This window comes from Emiliania huxleyi, assembly GCF_000372725.1.
Source record: "Emiliania huxleyi CCMP1516 chromosome Unknown EMIHUscaffold_12, whole genome shotgun sequence".
Lineage (NCBI taxonomy): Eukaryota > Haptophyta > Isochrysidales > Noelaerhabdaceae > Emiliania > Emiliania huxleyi.
The window spans coordinates 1,264,443-1,283,449 of NW_005201392.1; the positions used below are offsets into that span (position 1 = coordinate 1,264,443).

The 19,007-nt window shown below is 64.8% G+C and overlaps 4 protein-coding genes across 4 annotated transcripts; 3 read left to right on the top strand and 1 right to left on the bottom strand.

Moving 5' to 3' along the window:
- Nucleotides 1-87: 87 nt before the first annotated feature.
- EMIHUDRAFT_449064 (hypothetical protein) lies at nucleotides 88-2,389 on the bottom strand (the record flags this gene model as incomplete). The annotated part of the gene is made up of 7 exons (XM_005790630.1): nucleotides 88-137; nucleotides 273-303; nucleotides 357-387; nucleotides 564-614; nucleotides 1,457-1,643; nucleotides 1,842-2,000; nucleotides 2,173-2,389. The coding sequence occupies 7 exons, from the start codon at nucleotides 2,387-2,389 to the stop codon at nucleotides 88-90; spliced, it is 726 nt and encodes a 241-aa protein (XP_005790687.1).
- An 821-nt stretch (nucleotides 2,390-3,210) lies between these two features.
- On the top strand, nucleotides 3,211-3,873 carry EMIHUDRAFT_433670 (hypothetical protein). Its single transcript, XM_005790631.1, has one exon. The coding sequence runs from the start codon at nucleotides 3,366-3,368 to the stop codon at nucleotides 3,741-3,743; it is 378 nt and encodes a 125-aa protein (XP_005790688.1). The 5' UTR covers nucleotides 3,211-3,365; the 3' UTR covers nucleotides 3,744-3,873.
- A 3,198-nt stretch (nucleotides 3,874-7,071) lies between these two features.
- Nucleotides 7,072-7,631, top strand: EMIHUDRAFT_200819 (hypothetical protein; the record flags this gene model as incomplete). Its single annotated transcript, XM_005790632.1, has 3 exons — nucleotides 7,072-7,253; nucleotides 7,344-7,423; nucleotides 7,555-7,631. 3 exons carry the CDS (start codon nucleotides 7,072-7,074, stop codon nucleotides 7,629-7,631), a joined length of 339 nt encoding a protein of 112 aa, XP_005790689.1.
- Nucleotides 7,632-16,436: 8,805 nt separating this feature from the next.
- Nucleotides 16,437-17,758, top strand: EMIHUDRAFT_200823 (hypothetical protein; the record flags this gene model as incomplete). The annotated part of the gene is made up of 2 exons (XM_005790633.1): nucleotides 16,437-16,883; nucleotides 17,543-17,758. 2 exons carry the CDS (start codon nucleotides 16,437-16,439, stop codon nucleotides 17,756-17,758), a joined length of 663 nt encoding a protein of 220 aa, XP_005790690.1.
- Between the last annotated feature and the right edge of the window lie 1,249 nt (nucleotides 17,759-19,007).

A 19,007-nucleotide genomic window follows, 5' to 3' on the forward strand; every position in this document is an offset into this window, starting at 1 on the left:
AGAATGGGTTTGGCGCGCCCCATATCGGTGTGGCGGTGTGTGCGTCATTATTCGCGGGGGCTGCGGGGTCTGCCTCGGGGATGGCGCTTACCGGATACCGCTTTTTATCCCTTTTATTTTCGGCAAAAAGTCATAGCCTGACGCTATAGCGTGTAGGGTGCTGGATGGAGGACGGGTACGAAGTACGATGCACTAGCCCCAGCCGTCGCGGGGGGGTGTTGCCGGCGGTGGTAGACAGACTATTGCGGGGCTGCAGCAAACGACCTCTGCACTGGGCATCGCGCCCGACGCCACCGCGCCCGCCTGCAGGACGGCTCCAGGAACGGTCTAGGAACGGTCTAGGAACGGTCTAGGACAGGCATCGCGCCCGACGCCACCGCCGCCCGCCTGCGCGACCATCATCAGCGGGTAATCTCGGGTAATCTCGGGTAATCTCGAGTAATCTCGCCTGCGCGACCATCATCAGCGCGGCGGCGGCGAGGGCGAGGGCGGCGCGGCGCGGCGGCGTGGCGGCGGGGCCGAGCTCGAGGGCGGCGCCGAGGCCGAGCAGCTGCAGCGCCGACCGGAGCCGGATCCAACGCCCGGCCGGAATCAGCACGGCCGGCAGGGAGAGCCTGTGTCGCGCATACGCCCACAGATGAGGGCGGGGAGACGGCACTGTGCGGGGCACTCGGAGCAGCGCGTGAGTACGAGGGGGGTACGAGTGCAGTGAGGACAGCGGAATACGGCCGCGTGCGGCGGAATGCAGCGGAGTGCGTGTCCTCTCGAGCGCTAGTCGGGATTCAAGAGTCCGTGCTCCGCTCCTAGCAAGGAGAGCCTGTGTCACGAGGGCCCCAGAGTCGGGGGAGAAGAGGGAGGAGGTGGGAGCGTCTCACCACAGCTCAGGTCAGGTGGAAGGCTAGGACAGTGCCGGACTTGCAATCTAGACTTGCAATCTAGAGGGGGGTGTTGGTGCAGCCGCCGAGGGCGGTGGCGGCGAGGGCGGTGGCGGCGAGGGCGGTAGCGGCGAGGGCGGTGGCGGCGAGGGTGGTGGCGGCGAGGGCGGTGGCGGCGAGGGTGGAGGCGAGGGCGGCGGTGGTGAGAGCGGAGAAGGAGAGGGTGGAGGCGACGAGGGCGGCGCGGCGGTGACGACGGTGGCGGGGGCGAGGGAAGGCAGCGCCGCGGCCGTGTGCTCAGGCCCTCGCGAGAGTACATTCGGTGCGAGTGGCAGCGGGACGCAGTGGAGAGCAGGGAGATGCAGCCGAGGAGTCGTGCCTCCCTCTCGAGTGCTGGCCGGCGCATGGCCGGGTCTGTCTCAAGCTTCTAGGCGGAATACACTAGGCGGCCTCCGGTGGTGCGCCGATGTGTGTGTGCTAGAGTGCGCCAGTCCACGCCCTCGTCGTGCCAGTGCGCTGTGAGAGAGAGGGTTGGCTTCTAAGAGTCTCTAGGCTGCGCGCGCCAAGCGCAGGCGACGCACTGCAGCGCGCCAAAGAGCAGCGCGAGGGCAGCCCCCCCGCAGAAGGCGGCGGCGCGGCAGAGAGCGGCAGCGAGCGCGCGTGCGAGGGACGCGTCCTCGCGGCTCGTCTCGTCCACCGCGGCCGCATCGCCCTCCTCCTCGACGCCGCCCTCGCCTGCGGCCCCCGGCGCGAGCGAGAGGCGCAGCGCTTGCGCGCGGAGAGGCAGCGAGATGCCGTCGTAGAGCCAGCCCAGGCCAAGGTAGTTGAGGGTGAGGCAGGCGCGGAGCGCCGCGCGCGGCCGGCCGAGGTACACGTGGTGGAGGCCTGCCGCCCGCGGCCACCGTGAGAGGCGTTCTGTGTGTTCTTTCGCCGAGGAGAGGAGCGGAGAGGGTGCGGAGTGCGCACCGAGGAGGCCGAAGAAGAACCACAGCGTGTACGCCTTGAGAGCGAGGAGGGCACCACCCGCCGTATCCATCACACCGCCCTTCGTCCACCAGGAGCGCACGGTTTCCGAAACGGCTCCGACATTTGCGGCGGCCGCGCTGCCCGATAGTCGGAGTGCGCCTGTGAGGCCGGAATTTATGACCTTTGAAAAGTGTGCTGCGAGGCGCAGGCCGGCAAAGCTGTGAGTGCTGCTGGGATGTCGACGCGTCTTGATCGATGGAGGAGGTACGGCTGACGGAGAGATGAAGCTGCTCTCGGGAGTGTGCAGCAGAGGGGGTTCGGACGAACGCACCCATCTCCGCGAGAGCGCGCCCGTCGACCGCGAGCAGCGTGGGCTGTCTCCGCACGCCGCGCCCTGGGGATTGGTCCGGTGCGCCGTCGGCAAGCAGAGCGACAAGTAGCAGCGCCCGGAGCGCCATCGAGGTAGCGTTCCTCATTGGTTCAGCCTGGATTCGGTACAGTACTTCATTGGTACACCACTGCTCGTTCTCAGCGCAGCGCTCTTGCATTCACACCCGCACAGCACCCTGAGGTATTTTTATGTTCCCCCACCCGGGTGGGGGAATTTTATATTTAGCAATATGAGCCGCCGTCCCCACTCGAACTCGAGTCCGCCGACCGCTATAGGTCGAGCGGGGAGAGAGGCGCTGCCTCCACGGCGGGGACGGAGGCGACACCTCCGTCCCCACCGCCATTGGTTCGAGCGGCAAGCCTTAGGTAGAGTGGGGACGGAGACGTGGAAAAGCGTGCTTGTGAGTGGAAGCCACAAGCGCGCTGGCTCCGGTCGTTTGTAAATGACGCCAGAGGCCGGGCCGACTGGCGGACCTGCATGCCCACAGCCATGCCCCCCACTCCCCACCCGCTTGGATCGATCAGCTGACAGCTCCACCAGCTCCCACCACCGCGTGTCGTGTCATGAAGCATGATAGATAGGCTTTAGAAAGCATGAACCATCGAAAGGTCTGATCTCCAAAAAGAGCTGTCGGCCTGCCGCGCGCGCCCGCGCCCCGCCCCTTTTGCGCAGCAAAACCTTAAACTTCATGGCCCTCCAAATTCGGGTCGGAGCGTAGCGGAGTGGGACCCGAGTTTGAAAAAGGCGACGGACGCTTGCGTCCTAGCCTCCAACAACGCCTCCCCGGCGCAGAGGGCCCCCGGAGGGATGCACAACCGCTCCACGCCACGCCGCTTGCGGCGGTCCTATTCCCAGCTCACGGCGCCACTTCTTATTTGGACCCTTGAATGTACTCTCCTAAGCTGTGAATCAGACGCACTTGCCTTCGGGGGCCAATCCCGCTAGGGTGGGCGTGCTTTCACAGCCTCACGAGAGTACCTTGAATGGGTGGCTGTACTCTTCACTGAGCCCACGGCCACGGAGCTGGCCTTGCCATACCGTCCGCCTTGCGAGCGTGCTCACGCACGATCCTGGGCTCGTGCTTGCACGCGGTCGCAGCGTCATCAAGGCTCCACGCCACGACAGGACCGGCCATGCCGGGTGGCGTCCTCGCAACATCTGGAGAGGTGGGCAAGGCCTCTGAGGAGGCGTGGGGCGTGCTGACGGTGAGCAACAAGATCGCTCCCGCGGCGCCAAAGCGGCGTGCGCGTGGCGGCAAGGCCAGCCGCGCGCGCCGGCTCGAGAACTTCCGGCAGCACAAGGCTGCGGCACCTGCGGCTGCTCCTGCGATCAAGTGGGAGCAGCTCGCCCACGGCCTCTTGCGTCAGCAACGCGCGACTCTGCGCGACGGCGCGCGAGCTGCCTGGGTGCGCATGCGCGCCGCTCGCGCGAAGATCGGCGCGGCGGTGCGGAGCGCGCGGAGGTGTAGGTCTCTGCTCGCGCGTCACCTCGAGTCCCTTCCCACTGCTTGATCAAACCCTTGGCCCTCTGATGTCCAGTGCAGCACATGTCTCTTGGTGTGTGTGCTGTGGGCCCTTCTTGTCTCTGCAATAGACCGTGTGAGGTAACACCTACCTACCTACAATCGTCGACGGCAAGCTCGAGAACTGCGCCTCTCCTAGGCCTCTCCAAATAAGTCGCCCAGATGTGCGCCTCTCGCGGCGCGCTGAGTTAGTATCGCCGGTGTGCCAGCCGGCTCTGCTCCACAGCAGGGCATGCCTGACTGGCTCCTGCTAGCCGTGCGTCCTGGTGGCATCCATAGCCAGCTCAAGTAGCCCCAGGTGCCAGGAGGTCGCCTCGCGCACGACTCGGCGCCGCACAGCACCGCGCTCCGCGTTACTACCGAGTTAGCACCCGATCGCGTTGGGGCACAGAGCGCACTGTTGCTTTTGCAGCGCCTCTTGTTCCCAAGTTAACCCAAGAGGCGCTCGGACACACGTGAACGAAACGGAGGCGGTCCTCACTGGAGGCGCCTGCCCTGGCGCTGGCCCCCTGCCCCAAAACGAGATGAGAAATCCTTTCCGGGCGTGGGGGTTTACACGCACAGGCTCTCATTTCCTCCCTTGGGTTGTCTGTTTTCTTTCTTTTAGGCTCTCATTTCGTATCACTACCGCGGTCGTGCCACAAGATTAAGGCGGCCATGCCCCCCCGCCGCACACGCTACGCGCACACAGACATAACACCTCTCTCTCTCTCAGACTGATCACAGACTGAAGCTGCACAACAAACAAACACCGTCCTCATAGCCACTCCGGAGCGGGAGCACGATAGCAGAGCTGCGGGGGGGAGGGGGGCGGAGGGGGCGGGGGCGGGGAGGAGCCGAAGCGCGCTCCCGGTAGTCGCTCTCGCGCAGCCCGTCTGCCGTCAGAGTGGCGGAACGGCACTGCCTCGCCCCTCCCATGCCGCCGTCCGAGCTTCACCTGCGTGCGATGGCGAGGGGGGAGCGAGAGCGAGGGGGCCTGCTCGCGTATGGCCGAGAGCGCGCCGGCGAGAGCGCGCTGTTGTCCGCAGGCCGGAGAGCCCTGCGGGCGAAAGGCGGCATGACTGTGTCGGCCCAATGAGCCTCCGGCGGCCCTACGGGGTATCCGCCGGCCAGCGCCTAGCCTTGCGCTGCGCGCTGCGGCCGGGCGCTGACCGGCGGAGCGCCTGCGGCGCAGCGCTGCGCGCGTCCTCCCCTTTGCCAGCCTCGACAGCGCGCTGGGGGAATGCAAAGCCACTGGGAAGTGACGGCCAGGAGCAAAGGAGCGGCCGGAGCGCGGCGAAAGACTGACGGGAAGTGGCCGCCGCGTACGGCCTCCGGCGGGCCTCCGGCAGACGCCTGCAGCGTGGCGCTGCCCGCGACCGGCCCCGTCTCGGTGTGCGCTGCGGGACGGCCTCGCTCAAACGCGCACCTGCCGAGGCGGGGCGGTCACGAGACCGGCTGAAATCGCGGCCACAGCTGCTTCGGGGGGTGAGGATGGCTGGCCATGATCAGCTTCTCCCGACGTGCCCGCTGGCCAGCTGGCTACGATCAGCCGTTCGGAACATATCCTGGGCGCGGCCGAGCAGCAGGCGCTGGGTACCTCGACGCAAGGAAATTTCTTTTTTCGCGCCCACGCGAACGCGCCGAGCCAAAGAAGCTCCGCGGAGCCGCCAGGCGCCCGCCGCGGCGGTTCGCTCGCTAAGGCGGGCGCCTGGCGGCGCCGCTGCGCAAAAAAGCGCGAACTGGTCACTCCCAGGCGCCAGGGGTCTTCTTTTTGCGCAGCGGCGCCCAGGCGCCCGCCCCGGCGGTGAGCGACGCGTAGCGAGCGAACCGCCGGGGTGGGCGCCTGGCGGCTCCGCGGAGCTCGTTAGGCTCGGCGCGGGCGCGGGGGCGCGAAGAAAAGAAATTTCCTCCAGTGGTCCACCCAGCGCCTGCGTTCGGCGAAGGCCGCGAAAAATTAGAGCCCGCGAAATCGCTGCTGCGTCAGGACGCGAGTACCTCGCGAGAAGCCGTTCAAGCCCGGCCATCCTCCCCCCCCGAAGCAGCTGTGGCCGCGATTTCAGCCGGTCTCGTGACCGCCCCGCCCCGGCAGGCGCGCGTTTGAGCGAGGCCGTCGTGCAGCGCACCGAGAAGGGGCCGGTCGCGCGCAGCGCCACGCCGCAGGCGTCCGCCGGAGGCCCGCCGGAGGCTGTATGCGGCGGCCACTTCCCCTCGGTCTTTCGCCGCGCTCCGGCCGCTCCTTGGCTCCTGGCCGTCTCTTCCGAGCGGCTTTGCGCGCCCCCAACATTCCCCTGACAGCAGCGCCTCACGGCGTGGGCTGCGAGGTCACTCGGGGTGACCCAGGGGGCGGCGGGGGAGCACTCTTCCGCCGGAGTATCGACGGTCTTCCCGCTACTCGCTCGTAGCCCACCACCTTCCCGGCAGCCCCACCCGCTCGGTCCTCACTTCTCCCCCCCCCCCCCCCCTTTCAGGCGAGGCCCTGGCCACCAAACTCGCGCTCGTCGTTCCGGGAACGGGCAGCAGCGCGACGCTTTTCGAGAGCGAGCGGCGGCGGCGGCTCAGCACCAACCTTTGCAACGCAGGGGCTGGCTGCGTGGGCCCCCCCCACCGGACTCCGTCGGGCTCGCGTCTCCCTACCTCTCGCGGGAGCTGAGGGGAGCGCAGTGTGTGTCTGCGTCTGTGTCTGTGTCTGTGTCTGTGTCCCTGTCGTGTCGTGTGTGTCGTGTGTAACTCTCGCACTGGCCACTGCTCTATCTTAGCTCTCGCCACAGGCTCTCACAGCGCCTCGCCCTCGCCGCCCCTCGGGGCCCTCCCCGCCCGCACGCTCGACACACGACAGAACCCGGACGACGTGCGTTTTTGCTTCTCTACAAAACACGCACACCCACGCCCGCCCCAGTGAGCGGACCCAGCGCCATCGAGAAGAAAGACTTTTTTGGCGAGCCAACGCAGCCGAGAGATAAATTCTCCATAAAAGAGAGCCTACCCGCTATAGCGGTGCAGAGCGCGAACTCGCCGTACTGAGCCTAGCGCAGCGCGAACTCGCCGTCTGAGCCTAGCGCAGCGCGAACTCGATCCTGTTCATAGCTGCGCAACCCTAGCCGAGCTCCATTTTTCATTTTTCGCAACCGGGGGATTACGCTCTGGCTGCAAGTGCTCGACGCCCCCGCGGTGAACGAGGGCGTTTTGTTCCCGGGCATTCACACTATATTCCTCTGAGATAATGTTATATTTCGCCGCCACCGCGGCGGCGCGCGCGCCTTATCCGCGCGCTATATTAGTAGAGCCAAACTTGTGTTCTTGTTTTGGGTCAAACTTGTTACAGCTCAGCGATCGCGATGCGGCCCCTGCCTAGCTTCCTGCTCCTATGCGCGAGCTATGGCGTGACCGCTATCGCGTATGGCTTCCCCTCCGGGAAGCACGGCCTCGACTACTGCATCGCCGAGGCCGACACCACCAGCGACATGACAGCGTCGACCACCATGGCACCTCCACCATGGACAAGCCTTGCACCATCTATGTCAGCCACCACCTGGGCGCCTGGCGTGTGCGAGCACAACCCTATGCGGGATGAAGGATCTGAACAATGCACTCGACCGGCCTCTTTGAGCCCGTCCGAGTCCGCCATTTGTTTCGACGATCCAATTTTTGACTTCTTCCTCGCTATTTGCAGACTTCAGACCAGTACAAGTGAGGACACGTGTGCCTCCACTCACACTACCTCCCAGGCGATGGAGCACGCGCTACAGTCGGCTCCTGAGGCCTCATCCACCCACTGCGGCCAATCTGAATTTTTGGCCCTCCGCAGCCCCGCGATACAGGTGCACTCATGGCCCAATACGATGGCGCTACAACTCATGAGGCACGGGACCCTTGCTGCGACAACCCAGCCCCATAGGAAGCCTGCGACATACATGCCGCCGCCACCTTTGCTGGGTCACCCAATGCTGCCCATTCTTCTGGGTCAGTGCGACGGGAACGGCTTCCTTTGCCTCCAAAATGTTTCACCGTGGAACGCTACATTTGACCCTACATCTTGGCAGAAAGTCCTTCCCCGGGACCACTCGGACACGTCGAGTGCAGGAGAGGCATTGCACCATGGGACATGTTCTTCTGGAACACCTCCTTCCTCGTTTCCTGGGGATTCGTTCGCTCGACCATCGACGTGTGCCTGTATATCTACCGATCTGGCAATCTTGTCTTATGGGTGCTAGTTTACGTCGACGACATACTCATCGCCGACAACTGCCCCACGCTGCGCGCCCGTTTTGTTGCCGACATCTCCAAGCGCTTTCCTACCGAGGACAAAGGCGAGCTCGAATGGATACTGAACACCGCCATCACGCGTGACCGCGGCGCACGGACCCTGAACTTGTCCCAGGGCCTCTACGCCGCCGACCTCGTTACCAAGTTCAGCGCCTATTTCGATCGGTCCCGCTCACGCCGCTTCGACTCGCCTATGGAAGAGGGGCTCGAACTGTCCGCCGATGACCAGCCCGCCGTTGGATCTGTTGAATACGACGAAATGTCCGAACTCCGCACCGCCTACATGGCCATCGTCGGCGGACTACTGTGGCTTGCCAATATGACGCGCGTCGACATTGCTTATTCCGCGTCTCAGCTTGCTCGGTTTATGACGAACCCTGGCCCGTCGCATTTTAAAGCCGCCATCCGGGTGCTTATCTACGTGCGCGACACAGCTGACCGCGCCCTCGTCATGCAGCCGAATCCCAACCGCAACCTTGAGAGCTACGTCGATTCAAACTGGGCAACGAAGTTCTCTTGCTCCGGTGGCATGTTCTTCTTCTACGGATGTCTCTTCCACTGGTTCTCCAAAATGCAGCGATCCGTCACGCTGTCTAGTGCCGAGGGCGAGGCAGAGTTCTTCGGCGCCATGCTAGCCGCCAAGGAGGTGATTTTCATCCGTGAGCTACTGATCGACCTTGGATTTTCCATCGACGGCGCCAGCGTCATCAACTGCGACAGCAAGTCCGCCGTCGGCATGGCCTTCGATCCCGTTGCCTTCAAGAAAACCAAGCACATCTTGCGCGCCGCCGAGTTTCTTCGCGATCTCGTCAGCCGTGGCGTTATCTCCGTCGAACACCTCCCCGGCGTCGTGATGCTCGCCGACCTGCTCACGAAGGCTGCCTCGCGGGCCATCTTTACTGGCCTGATCAAGCAGCTCGACGACTTTCATGCCCTTTGAATTTATTTGTCCCTCGCGCCCCGCACTCGGGCCAGGAGGGGCTGTTCCCGGGCATTCACACTATATTCCTCTTGGAGCACTTGGAGTGCAGTCGGCAGCCTCACATCCAGGGCCGGGGAGCTCAGAAGCGCACCCAGCGGGCCGGATGATCGGGATCGGGTTACGGGCTAGAGAGCCCTGACCCCTAGGGGGGGGTGCGCGTTCGCAGGGCAAGGGCCTTAAAGTAAACACAGTTCTCCGAGGGGGCTCCGTGTACCGGGTTTCCCCTTAACTGCAGAACGCCCCCTCTACTCGGAGCTAGTGGACACGGACACTACGACACCACCCGTCACGTACACACACGACTGTCTAACGTGTACACTGCCCGGCCTCGTCCCCCACCCTTCAGGGTGAATCCTCAGTCTGGTTCGGTCTCTTGCTCGCCTTTCGGGCGTCGCCCCACTGCCTTTGCAGTCGTTTCTGGTGTCTCTTCCTCGGGGGCGGTCCCTCCGCCCCACCTCCGTCGGCTAGCCCCATTGGCCCCGAGGGAGCCGACAGCCCGCTGAGATAATATTATATTTCGCCGCCACCGCGGCGCGCGCGCCTTATCCGCGCGCTATATTAGTAGAGCCAAACTTGTGTTCTTGTTTTGGGTCAAACTTGTTACAGCTCAGCGATCGCGATGCGGCCCCTGCCTAGCTTCCTGCTCCTCCTATGCGCGAGCTATGGCGTGACCGCTATCGCGTACGTTTTAAGTTTAACACGCATAGGCTGTTCGTGCCACAAGATTAAGGCGGTCATGCCCCCCCCGCACACGCTACGCGCACACAGACTGACAAAACAAATCTCTCAGACCCTGATCGGCAGGACACAGCGCACAGCTCAGGCTGAAGCTGCACAACACCAAACAAACACCGTCATCATAGCCACTCCGGAGCGGGAGCATTAGCAGAGCTGCGCGGGGGAGGGGGGTGGAGGGGGCGGGGGCGGGGAGGAGCCGAAGCGCGCTCCCGGTAGTCGCTCTCGCGCAGCCCGTCTGCCGTCAGAGTGGAACGGCACTGCTTCGCCCCACCCATGCCGCCGTCCGAGCGTCACCTGCGTGCGATGCCGAGGGGGGAGCGAGAGCGAGGGGGCCTGCTCGCGTATGGCCGAGAGCGCGCCGGCGAGAGCGCGCTGTTGTCCGCAGGCCGGAGAGCCCTGCGGGCGAAAGGCGGCATGACTGTGTCGGCCCAAAGAGCCTCCGGCGGCCCTACGGGGTATCCGCCGGCCAGCGCCTAGCCTTGCGCTGCGCGCTGCGGCCGGGCGCTGACCGGCGGAGCGCCTGCGGCGCAGCGCTGCGCGCGTCCTCCCCTTTGCCAGCCTCGACAGCGCGCTGGGGGAACGCAAAGCCGCTGGGAAGTGACGGCCAGGAGCAAAGGAGCGGCCGGAGCGCGGCGAAAGACTGACGGGAAGTGGCCGCCGCGTACGGCCTCCGGCGGGCCTCCGGCAGACGCCTGCAGCGTGGCGCTGCCCGCGACCGGCCCCGTCTCGGTGTGCGCTGCGGGACGGCCTCGCTCAAACGCGCACCTGCCGAGGCGGGGCGTTCACGAGACCGGCTGAAATCGCGGCCACAGCTGCTTCGGGGGTTGAGGATGGCTGGCCATGATCAGCTTCTCCCGAGGTGCCCGCTGGCCAGCTGGCTACGATCAGCCGTTCGGAACATATCCTGGGCGCGGCCGAGCGCTGGCGCTGGCTACCCAACCGGGGCGCGAGATCAAAGACTATAGTCGAGCGCGTCGGAGAGGTGTTTCAGATATATTTGCACTTCTCGGGTCCGAGGGCAGCCTCAACTGGAGTAGGGAAATTTGGATCTTGGTCAAACGCCTGCTGGGGGCAGCTTCGCGGAAGTATTCCGGAAGCCAGATGATCCCCCAGCAGGCACACACACACGGAGGTGACAGGGGATGGTGGTGGGTTCAAGCAAAGAAGGGGAGGGAGAGAGCGACGCGGCGAGCGCAGGCGGCGAGCGTGCACGTCGCCTGTGCGGCGTCTTGTTCACTCCCCTTTGAGCTACCTTTGTGCCCCCTTAGGGGCACCCCTCCTGCGCTGCGCGTATGGTCACCCCTCCCTTCCGCCCTGCCTGTTGTTTTGGATGCCCCGCTCCGAGAAAGCATGTCTCGCAGCTGCGAGAAAAGACCTTCTCGGGTCCGAGGGCAGCCTCAACTGGAGTAGGGAAATTTGGATCTTGGTCAAACGCCTGCTGGGGGCAGCTTCGCGGAAGTATTCCGGAAGCCAGATGATCCCACTTGTCAACAGCAGGCGCCAGCGAGCCAACCTGCTAGTAGATCTAGGATTTTCGCGTCAGTTGGCTGAGTTGCCGAGGTAAGGGGAATGATCAGAATGGCAAGGCTGGGAATGCGTTCTCAGAACGTTCAGAACACCGGCCACTGGGCCCGCCTGAGGCGCTGAGACCCGGAGCCTCTCTCTCGGCACTAGCAGCAGACAGGCACAGGGACAGTGACGCGGCTCATCAGTCCTCCCTCAGCCCGACCTCGGACGGAAGACTACAAAGGTCGCAGGAACGATCAGAGAACGGCATCCATCCAGGCGGCACCGGCCCTACGACTCGGACCGTGCCACAGCCCATCCCCCCGGGCAGCCCACCGCCCACCGCCCGGCCCCAGCCGGTCCGACCTCTTCACGCGGCGACGATCGCACCGCCGGCCGCCGCTGGCAGGGCCGCCGCCTCCGTCGGCGCCAGAACAGGCTCGAGCAGCAGCCACGACTCGTACTCTGCCGACGGCGAGCCGTCGTATACATCGACGACTCGAGCGAGAGGTCCGTCGCCGCGCCGTTGTCAACGTACGTCGAACTTGGCGACGAAGTTGACGCGGTCACGCTCGATATAGCGGGTACACCTGGTGCGGCGCGCATACTTGAGCACACCGTGGTTGGTGCAGTTGGCGCACGTGCCTGTGGGATAGGGCGCCATAGCGACGCGCGCGCTCCGGGTATTTTTCGGGTATACCTGAGAATTCTCGGGTATACCCGGGTTTTACTCGGCCGGCCACCTGGGTCGGTCCGAGGGTGTTCCAGGAATGATCAGAATGGCGAGGGCCAGAACGTGTTACATGTACTAGTCAGAACGGACCCCAGTTGCCGTTCCCGGCAACTCAGGTCAGTGGCGGCCAACACAGAAACAGCGTGCTACTGTGTTGAGTGCGGGAGGCGCCCCTGATGCCACTGGACTCAATCCGAGCCGGCGGCGCCTTCGTCCGGGCCCACGGCCGGCTCGCCATCTCGATTTCCACTCGCCCGACGCGCTCAGTCTCCGCTGCCGGCTGCCGCAAGAGCGGCTGGCTCACGACAGCGTCTTGCCGGTTGTCGGATGGGAGAGTACAGAACGTCTTGAGTGTAACTGTGTACGTGAGATCGGTCTTGGTAACAAGCACAGTCGGTCTATCAGAAGCGATGCACTCGTTTCCGTTGCCCTCGGAGCTTGACACGAAGCTCAGCGCACCCCGCAAAACAGGAAGAGCCGTCCGGCAAGAAGAGCTCGACAGGGAGCGAGAACCGTTAGAGGTGCTCCGAGAGGTATCAGGACTCCGTCATAACACGGTAAGATCGCCCCAACAATGACCGCGCAGACGTCGGATCTCGTTGATATATCTTGCAAAATCTGCTCTTCCCGAGCCGGCAGCATGCAGAGAGGCGCAGAAAGGCTACGAGTGCTCGACGAGTTTTGAGACCTGCGCGGTCAAACCTGGGGGGAACTGACCGCACCATGACGGACGTCCGAAACCTGCGTGAGCACCTTTGACGGTTCTCGCTCCCCATCGAGCTCTTCTTGCCGCACGGCTCTTCCTGTGTGCCGGCACAGAGCTCCGTGCAAGCCGTCCAGCGAGATAGGAACGAGTATATCGCATCGACGGATCGACCGTGCTTGTTATCAAGACTGATATGACGTACACAGTGACACATCAGACGACACATATTCTCTCACCCGGCGGGCCGCCAAAACGCTCTCGACGAGAGCCACAAGAAGCCGTCCGCACAGCAAGCCGGTGGAGGCCGAGCGCGCGGAATCGATGATGGCGTGCCGGCCGTGGGCCCGGACGAAGGTCCTGGCTCGAAAACGCGAGGAGAGGCCGCCGTGTGCTGAGGGAGGGTGTAGAGGATGTAGAGTGTAGAGCGCTGTAGAGCTGTAGAGCTGTAGAGCGCTGTAGAGCGCTGTAGAGCTGTAGAGCTCTACATCCGCCGCGGGACGAAGCGCCTGCGTTGTAGAGCGATGTAGAGCGCGATTTTGTTGTAGAGTTTGTTGTAGAGGCTCTACAGCCAAACCGCCGGGAAGGCAGTGACTCAAAGAGGCCGAGTCGCACTAATGGGGTGTCTCCGAGCTTACTGGAGCTCTGATGGACGGCCCTGACTATCCCTGACACACAGAGAGTCACTCTGACGGCACACAACACCCTATAACTGCGTCATGACCAGCCTGCCATGCGTCGCCGGTGCCGCATTCGTCGCAGTGCTTCTGTAGCAGGCGGTGGACTGTCGGCTGCGAGGACGGTCGCATTTGCGCGAGGCGAGGCGAGCATTGCTGCGCGTTGCATGCGCCATGCCTCGCGCCAGCGCGTGCGGGAGCTCCTGGCTGAGCGTTGAGTCCAGGCGAGTTGCGCTGGCCACGATCGCTACGCCGAGCCGAGCTGACGCGCCGAGGCGCCGGCCAGTCGCAGCCGTGAGGCATGCCACAGCAGCAGAGGCACCTGCCACCCATTGGGCGGGCAGACAGAAGGCCAGGGCAGCACTGGCAAGTGCAACGCGCCTCATGTCGGAGAGCGACCGTGCCTCGTTCGCCGCTTTTGATGTAGAGTTTGTTGTAGAGATTTCACGTTGTAGAGCGCCTCTACATCGCTCTACAACGCAGGCGCTTCGTCCCGCGGCGGATGTAGAGCTCTACAGCTCTACAGCGCTCTACAGCGCTCTACAGCGCTCTACAGCTCTACAGCTCTACAGCGCTCTACACTCTACATCCTCTACACCCTCCCTCAGGCCGTGTGGGGCCACGGCGAGCCTCGGCGAGAAAGGTCAGCAGCCTATCTCACGCCGTCGGTTGGATAGGAGAGTAGGCGGGCTTTGGCCTCCGAGATCCTCCGAGGGAACGCCGAAAAGAAAAGAACTTTCTTTTTCGCGAAAGCAAATCGCTCCGGAACGGGTCATCTCTCCAGGATCGGCTCGAGGATCGGCGGGATTGCAACAGCGGTCACGAGATCGGTGCTTGCCGGTCTTTTGGGGGGCGCGCCGCCGGCGCGTCCCCACTTTTGTATGACACCTAGGGATCCCTAAGCGTGAAAGCTGTCATGGTGACACACTTCGCGGCGAGGTGACAGAGTGTGACACACTCTTCAGAGGCCGCAGGCCGGCGCGCAGCGCCACGCCGCCAGGCGTCCGCCGGAGGCCCGCCGGAGGCTAGTGCTGCGGCCACATTCCGGCAAGATTCCGCCGGCTCCTGATGCCTGCGCTGCGCTCAAACGTCGCGATTTGGCAATAGGCGCTCGAGCCGGCGCACAGCGGACGGGTGCGCCGCGCAGGGGGGTCGGGGGGGTGCGAGAGGGGGCGTGGGTCGGGCGCGCACCGGCCGGCCCCGGGAACGGCCGTCACGTCGAGGTGGGGGGTTGTCGGCGGCTCGAGCGCCGAGGCGTGCCGCTGCTGTGCCGTCGACAGCCCCTCTTCCGAGCCGGCGCGTGGCGGCGAGCCGCGGCCAGTGTCGCTTGTGCGGGGGCGGCGCAGCGTTTATCCACCCGCGCCCGCCCGCCCGCCCGCCCGCCCTCAGGCCTTGCCCCTCCGCAGGCGCGGGAGTGCTCGCCGGCCGCGGCAAGCACCTCCTACCTCTCCTCGCGCGTCAGGCAAGGTGGGGGCAAGCGTGGCGGCGCGGGACGCGCGGCGGCGGCGGCGAGCAGCCGAGCGCTCCGTGCGCGGTGAGGCGGCCGGGCGAGGGCGCGGCGGGTGACGGGGCAAGGGAGCAGCCGGGCGTGGAGCGGCAGAGCGCGCGTCTCTGGCTGACAGACGGAGCAGCGACACCGCGCCAGCGGTCGCTGCTCCGCCCCTCCGTCGCGCGCGCCGCGCGCGCGCTGCGCCGCTGCCACTGTTATCACTGGAGAGCGTGAGCCGTGGCGTGTGTGCGGGAGCCGCACGGTGCGGCGAGAGAGGTCTCCACACTCCAGAGGTGAGAGCAACCCAGCAAGCGCGCGAGAGTGGAGAGACCCGAGAGACGGTGCGGCGAGAGAGCGCGTGTTTTCTTGTTGTAAAATACTCAAACACATGCCCTCCAACCGGGTGGCGCGCGGCGGGCCGGCAGCGCCGAGCGCTGCACCTGCAGCGTGGCGGCTGGCGCCCTGGCGCGCACCGCACATCTCTAGAAAACCCCGGCTCTATGAGATCATGGAAAAAAGCATGAAATCTATATGAAGCGTGATTTCATACCGGATTTGTGATTTCACAACGCAAGATTCATGGGCATGATATCACACTCCGACCGTGAAATCACAGCTGGCTGGCGCGAGCGAGTGTCCCGTGTTCATAGCAGATACATGTCGGTCCGTTTGAGGCCTTCCGGTGGTCGAAGCGACCCGGAAGCCGCCGCCACAGGGGGCACCCACGCGCTAATAGCCCTACGGGGTAGTGAGCTGCGAGCAGGTGCGATACCGGGCCGCAATCATAGCGAGCCTGGCTGACGCTCTCGACGCAGAGGATCCGCTGTTCCGCCTGAACACTGGGGGGTCAGGGGGCGGATGCGCGCAGCATCGAGGTCGTGCAACGAGTCGAGCCATCGGATGTAGCACAGCTGCTCTGGCCCAAGGTAGCGCGCGATAAAGCAGAGAATGAGCTGGCCGTACCACAGCTTGCCCTGGCCATCGACATCCACAGCAACAAAGACAGGGGCCTCGCCGGTCGGCCGCACCTCTTGCCGCGTCTCATCCTGGCAGAGGGCGGCGTGTAGCTTCGAGCCGCCTCGCTCTGCTGCGCGGAAGTTGGCAGGCCATCGCTGCACTGCCACGCCCGGTCGAACCTCAAGTAGCGAAGAAGTGAGGCTGGGCATTCCACCGGGGAACGAGGCGTCGTCGCTGCCGCCGCCCGTGGCTTGATGCAAATACAAGGCCACGGAGAAGGGAAGCTGAAGGAGGGAAGGGTGGATGTTTTGCGCAGCCCCAAGGTCGATTCGGCACACCGTCTCTCGAACCCCCATCAGCCGGCTGGGTGGGCCAAGCTGCGGCGACGCGAGAGGCGGCGGAGGCGCAGGCGAGGCGTCGGCCCTCTCCGCAAGTTGCAGCAGCAGCTTCGCCTCTCCCTGCGCGTGCAGTCCACGGGCGTCGTCGCGGAGCTTCATCTCGACACGGCACTGGTTGCTACGAGCGGCGGCGGAGCTGATCACGAGCGACGAATTCGCAGGGGATGCCAGGCAACAGATGTGCGCGGGCGCGCAGATAATTGGCGTGGCGTCCTAAACAACGCACTATGCACGCTGGTAACTGATTTTGGCCCATGCGCATGCTCTTCCTCGTGCTCGTCGCGCGCTCGGGAGCCGGAGTGGCGGGGTCGGAGCTGCTGCAACGGCGCGAGTGGCCGCGAGGGGTCGTGCTGGGGCTCGCCAGAGAACGAGGCCACGGCGCGGCGCTCGCGGCGGCGCACGGGGCAGCTTTGAGCAGTGCAGCGCCTCAACATCAGCTTCAAGCAGTGCAGCGCAACGCCAGTGGCCTCTCTGGAGCTGTGCGGCGGCTGGCGGGCCTGTGCGACGACGCCGATCCGTGGGCTCGGGACGCGCAGTCGGTCGGCTCGCGTGCCGGTTGCCGAGTCAGCCTGGCTGGCGAGAAGCGCCAAGGCCTTCCCTGCATTCTGGGCGCTGCCCAGAAGTGCGCAGTGCCTTTGCTGCGCCGACGGGCGGCCTCGATGCGGATTGCCGCGAGTGGCGTGGGAGCCTCCAGTGGCACGGTCGTTGGTCAACACCGCGGCGCGCGCGCGCCGCGGGTGCTGCACAACAAGCGGAGGGCATGGGCGGGCGCTCTGTCGCTTTCCGGAGCCCAACTTTGACTATCGATTGCCGCCGGTTATTATAACCGGTGGGAGATCGTTCCGGCAGACGGGGGGATTCAACGCGGCGATAACTGCCCGAGACGTCCCTAACCTTTATTTATTTCTGCCCTGCTTCAGGAACCGGAGGCCGTCTTCCTCAACCAACCAAACCTCATTACCGACTGCCGGTCGTTGGGGACACGTGACTCCTGCAAAGGGCAGTGTCTCCACCCGGGAGTCGGACATTCCAAACCCCCCCCTGCCCCCTCTCTCTCCCCCCCCCATCCTAGCCCTCCTTCTCTCTCCTCCTCTTTCTTTCTCTCCTTCTCCCTCATTCCCCCCCCCTCCCCCCTCTCCATCTTTGCCGCCCCCGTGCCAACCCCCAGGGCCACGCCCCCCCGAGCCTGGAGAGGAGCCGGCGGAGGGGGGGGGCGAGCCGAGGACGATAGTGAAGCCGCGGGTGCGGGCGCGAGACAACCAGGGAGAGCGGGCTCGACCCCCCGGGGGTGGAACTGGTCGCGACCCAATGCCACCGTTCTCGCCCGGGGTGACCCCGGCCGGGCCGCCGACACTCTCAGAACCGGTGGAGCTGGGAGAGGCTAGCGAAGACGAAAGGCGGCAGCGGAGGAAGCGACATCAACAACGAGGGAAACGACCACACCGGCCGTCGTATGACGCTCGGCAAGCGAGCAAGAGAGCGAATCGGGGAGAACCGGAGCCCCGGGAGGACCGAAGGTGGAGCCCCGGGACCGAGGACTAAGCAAGTGTCTGTTTGGGCGTGGTGTCCAGTGTAATGTCCACTAGCTCCGAGTAGAGGGGGCGTCCTGCAGTTAAGGGGAAACCCGGTACGCGGGTCCAACCCTCGGAGAACTGTGTTTACTTTAAGGCCCTTGCCCTGCGAACGCGCACCCCCGGGGCTAGGGCTCTCTAGCCCGTAACCCGATGCCAATCATCCGGCCCGCTGGGTGCGCTTCTGAGCTCCCCGGCCCTGGATGTGCGGTTGATGACTGCACTCCAAGTGCTCCAAGTGCACGAGCATGCTCAACTGCTGCGCGACGCTCTCTGCGACCCCGACTTTCTTTATGCGCTTTGCCATTCGAGAGTTTTTGCCATTCGCCGCCGCATTTCCTAAAGCGACACTAGCACTAGATGCGTCCTGGCATCGGGAGGGTCCGCCTAAGTGCTAAGAGGAAGTATGCATGTACTTTGTGCGTGGAGTGTCTTCCCCTTTTGCGCAGCAATACCTTAAACTTTTAGGCCCTCCAAATTCGGGTCGGAGCGTAGCGGAGTGGGCCCCGAGTTTGAAAAGCAAAAGGGCGACGGACGCTTGCGTCCTAGCCTCCAACATCGCCTCCCCGGCGCAGAGGGGCCCCCGGAGGGATGCACAACCGCTCCACGCCACGCCGCTCGCGGCGGTCCTATTCCCAGCTCCGCTGAGGGCCCCGACGTTGTAATACTTTTTGCGGATACCCCCACCGTAAGCCGGGGCGCGGGTGTTCGTCGAGCGCTGCCCCGCGACCGACTCTTCATATCAAGCTGCTCTCCGGCGACACGCGCGAGGTGCTCGACGAGCCCTGCCATGTCCCATGAGCGGTGCGCTGCGCTATTCGGCGAACCGCACCATCGCACCTGAACATGTCCACCGCTCACCTACCGACTTCGCCACAGACGGCCCCGCGCCTCGCCGCTATGTGACGGCGGCACGGCCGCAGCTCGTGTGCATGCCGCCGTCATAGCAGATTCCGACCAGCGCTCTATGCTCGTCGGCGGCGGCTTCCTCCAACCTGCGCCGCGCTCGGCGAACCTCGACAGCGCCTCCGGTGGCATGCAGCTCTTTGCGACAGAAGCCTGGAGAGCAGCTCCTCTGCTGCTCACACGCTCTGCACAGTTGACACAGCCTACTGTGCGGCTGCCACAGCTGTGACAGCGATGGGCTCGCCCTCACTGGCCCTCAGTCACTTGTGCTGCGGCTTGTGTGAGCGACACTGCTCGGCGACTGCCGGCACACTGTGAGACCATGGGTCTCCCTCCCTCCCTCCCTCC

Bases quoted from the DNA above. Each gene is read 5' to 3' on its own strand.
- EMIHUDRAFT_433670 (XM_005790631.1), top strand. From the start codon at position 3,366: ATGCCGGGTGGCGTCCTCGCAACATCTGGAGAGGTGGGCAAGGCCTCT.